The sequence below is a fragment of the Fukomys damarensis genome, unplaced genomic scaffold (genome assembly GCF_012274545.1).
Source record: "Fukomys damarensis isolate Sample0158 unplaced genomic scaffold, DMR_v1.0_HiC HiC_scaffold_11, whole genome shotgun sequence".
NCBI lineage: Eukaryota > Metazoa > Chordata > Mammalia > Rodentia > Bathyergidae > Fukomys > Fukomys damarensis.
Window position 1 is genome coordinate 2,699,705 of NW_022900923.1, and position 3,498 is coordinate 2,703,202.

Genomic DNA, 3,498 nt, shown 5'->3' on the forward strand with positions numbered 1-3,498 from the left:
TGGGAACGGCCTTACCACGAATCCCAAGGCCCAGAGCGCTGCTCCCTGTACAGAAAAATACTGACGGGTCCACTGTGTTTTCAGAGGTAACCCGGCTGGCCTCTGACTCGCAGTCTTCCTGCCTCGGCCTCTCTACTACTGAGATTACAGATGGACATCACCAAACTTCATTTGAAAACCAATAGATTTCCTACAAAAGTGAAAGAAACATGTACAGAAAAGTTACCAGGCGTGAGAAGGCAGCAGGAAGGGCTCAATCAATGCCTGCGATGTACCAGGCAGCGCCCCACTCTGCACCTGTATCACCACATTTGCCCTTCAGGCCAGGCAAGGTGAGATGCGAAGCCGCACACAGCACAGTGAAACAGTGCTGTGAGGGAGGGTTCAGCAGGATTCCTGTCTACTCTGGTCTTTAGACTGGCTCTCCATAGCTTGTGATCCTCCTGCCTCAGCCTCCCAAGTGCAGGGATTAGAGGTGTGTATCATCACAGCAAGCAAGCATTCCCGTTTTAAAGATAAGAAAGTGGAGGCCCATAAAGTTAAGTTAACTTGGGAAGATCACACAACTAAGAAGTAGCAGAGCTAGAGTCAAACCCAGGCGGTTAGGTCCAGTGTCATCTCCCTACGCCACACCGCAGGAGAAAACATCCACCTTACCTTACAGAACGGGGCAATACAGACATGGGAGGATATCAAGTTCAAGCCCAGCCTGGACAAGCTAGCGAGAACCCATCTCAGAAGTACAATTTAAGAAGAACTAGGCGTGCAGCTCAGTGTGAAGGCCCTGGACTCAAGCTCCAGAACTTGCACGTGTGCACACACATATACACAAATCAAGGAGATAAATATTAACAACCCAGTAGGAAAAAGGGGAAAGATAACAGGCAAGTCATACACAGAAACATCCAATAACCTGCAAGGACAGGCTGGGATGTAGCTGAGGGGTGGGACGCTGCCCTGGTGTCCGCGAGGCCCTGTTGGATCCCCAACACTGCTAAATAAACACATTTTACAAATTATATAAAGATGTCCAATTTTAGGAGTCATAAGCACAACCAACCAAGATAAGATCTCTCCAGATAATGGATTACAACGGAATTTGAGGTGTGAGGACTGCTGGGGGTAGCCCAGAACATCTTTCATGCCACTTAGCAATGCCCACCAATTCAAAGACTTTTTATTTTGAGACAGGGTCTCACTAGGTACTCCATGCTGGCCTTCAACTAACTATATATCCCAGGCGGGCAGGGAGCTTGAGGTGAGCCTCCTGCCTCAGCCTCCCCAGTGCTGGGGTGACTAGCATGCGCTACCACTCCCAGCTTTCTTATTTTATCTTTTTCTTTTTCTCCAATGCTGTTTGTAATAATCAGCACTAACTCTTCCTGTTCCTTTCACGTGCAACTGAAAAATGACAACTAAGGACAGAACACTCATTTTATTTTATGACAGGGTCTCACTAAACTGCGCAGGCTGGCTCCGAAACTGATTTTAGGCAGCAGCAGGGTTACAGGAGCGGCCCTGGAACCCTCCGGCCACTCAGGAGCAGCCTTCACTGTCACACCTGGCGCGGCACCTGCGGCGAGCCTGCGTAAAACGCGGACAAGTGGAGTTCTCTGGCGCTGGAGTTGGAGCCTGCAGTGACAAGCGGCTATGGTGCGCCTGCGCAGGACGTCCCGCATGCTCAGTAGTCCGCGTACCGGAGAGACCTACGGACTGCGGAGAGCGCGGTAGTGAGCCCCGCGAGGGACCTGCAATTTGAGAACGCGGTCTTCCGCCTAACGTCGTTGCATCTTTGGCACTGTAAGTTTCTCCTCTGCCAGGGAGGGCAGGGCCTTGGGCACAACTCCTAATTTCTTTCCTTAACTCCACCATCCTTTTGCACAGATAAAGGGAGATTTCAAGGATTTATGTCTTTAAAAAAACAAACTACGTGAATCATGCTGCCTCACCAGATATCTCCGTTACATTCACAGGCGTCATCATTTTATTTTATTTTTTATTGGGGGATTTGAGACAGGCTCTTACTATGTAGTTCAGGATGGCCTTGAACTCACGATGTAGCCCAGACTGTCCTGGAACTCGCAGCGATCCTGCTGCCTCAGCCTCTCCCGAGCTGGGATTACAGGTGTGCAACACCATGCCCGGTGAATTTGAACTTATCTGTGCCTTTATTTTCGTACTGCGGGGTCATTTCCTAGCTAGATTTCGAGCTTCTTAATGCACCCAAATTTAGAAATTCTTCCGCCCAACGCTAAATTCCATTACAATAGCAAATGCTTCAGTTGGCTTTTGTGCAAACTTCCAGGCCTGCAGGACATTCTGGGCCTTTCTGAGGACTGGTGCTCTGGAGCGAGGTCCCCGCCCTCTGGGACCCGCTGGCTGTGCTGCCCACGCCAGCCTGAGACCTTGAGTAGCCACCTCGCCCTGCTTTGGTTGCATTTCTGTCCTAATGGGTGACATTGATCCTTTTTTTCTAGAGATTCCGCCCTGTCCTTGGGCCGCCTTTCTACTGGATAATTCACCTTTGGCCTGCTGATGCAGGGAACCCTGTACAACTGATCTCAGCCCTCCAGGGTGTGGCAGTGATTTTTTTTTCTCCTTTTGCCCACTATCTATCTGTTAACTCTGTTTAGGGTATTTTGCCTATGTAGAAGTTTTCATTTTTGTTTAAATTCACCGATATATTGTATTGTTTTATGAATTCTTGGTTTTATACTTTCATGGCCTGCACAAGTTTATAAAACATCTGTATTTTTATGCCTCATGCTTTAGCTTTGTTGTTTGTTTGTTTTGTGTTTTGTTTTGTTTTTTTGGTACCAGGGATCGAACACAGGACCTTGTGCTTGCAAGGGAGGCAGAGGAACCACTGAGCTAAATCCCCAACCCTCATGCCTTAGTTTTAATAAAAAACCATTCATTGACCCAGTGTGTTTTTTTTAATTTGTTTTGTTTTGTTTGAGACAGGGTCTCACTATGTAGTTGAGACTGACCTCGAACTCACTATGTAGCTCAGGCTGGTCTCAAACTCACTGTGATCCTCCTGCCTCAGCCTCCCAAGTAAGTACTGGGATTACAGGTGTGTGCCACCATGCCTGACAAGAGTGTATTTTTATATGAAGAGTGCAGGACCGGGGATTTGGCTCAGTGGTTCTGCTACCTGCCTCTCAAACTTAAGGTCCTGAGTTCAATCCCCGGTACCCACTCCCCACAAAAAAAGAATGCAAAGAAAACCTACCCCCCCATGCAGGGGCTGAACTCAGGACCTTGTGCTTACGAGGCAGGTGGTGGAACCACTGAGCTAAATCCTGAACCCAAGAAAATCATTTTTTAAAACAAATTAGCCACAGCTGGGCATGGTGGCACACACCTGTAATCCCAGCACTCGGGAGGCTGAGGCAGGAGGATCACTGTGAGTTTGAGACCAGCCTGGGCTACATAGTGAGTTCCAGGTCAGTCTCAACTACATAGTGAGACCTTGTCTCAAAAAACCAAAACCAA

At 48.3% G+C, this 3,498-nt stretch overlaps 2 protein-coding genes across 4 annotated transcripts in view; one reads left to right on the top strand and one right to left on the bottom strand.

Annotated features, from left to right (window-relative positions):
- Positions 1-3,498, bottom strand: part of Iars2 (isoleucyl-tRNA synthetase 2, mitochondrial) — a 37,368-nt gene that overhangs the window by 31,641 nt on the left and 2,229 nt on the right. The window contains exon 3 of the mRNA XM_010642675.2: positions 1,562-1,632. Coding sequence (XP_010640977.1) covers positions 1,562-1,632 — 71 coding nt within the window. The remainder of the gene's footprint in view (positions 1-1,561; positions 1,633-3,498) is intronic.
- The window catches only part of Bpnt1 (3'(2'), 5'-bisphosphate nucleotidase 1), a 16,573-nt gene continuing 14,755 nt past the window's right edge, over positions 1,681-3,498 (top strand). For all 3 annotated transcript variants that reach the window (XM_033762029.1, XM_033762030.1, XM_010642493.2), the window contains exon 1: positions 1,681-1,800. The gene's annotated coding sequence lies outside the window, so the exon portion shown is untranslated. The remainder of the gene's footprint in view (positions 1,801-3,498) is intronic.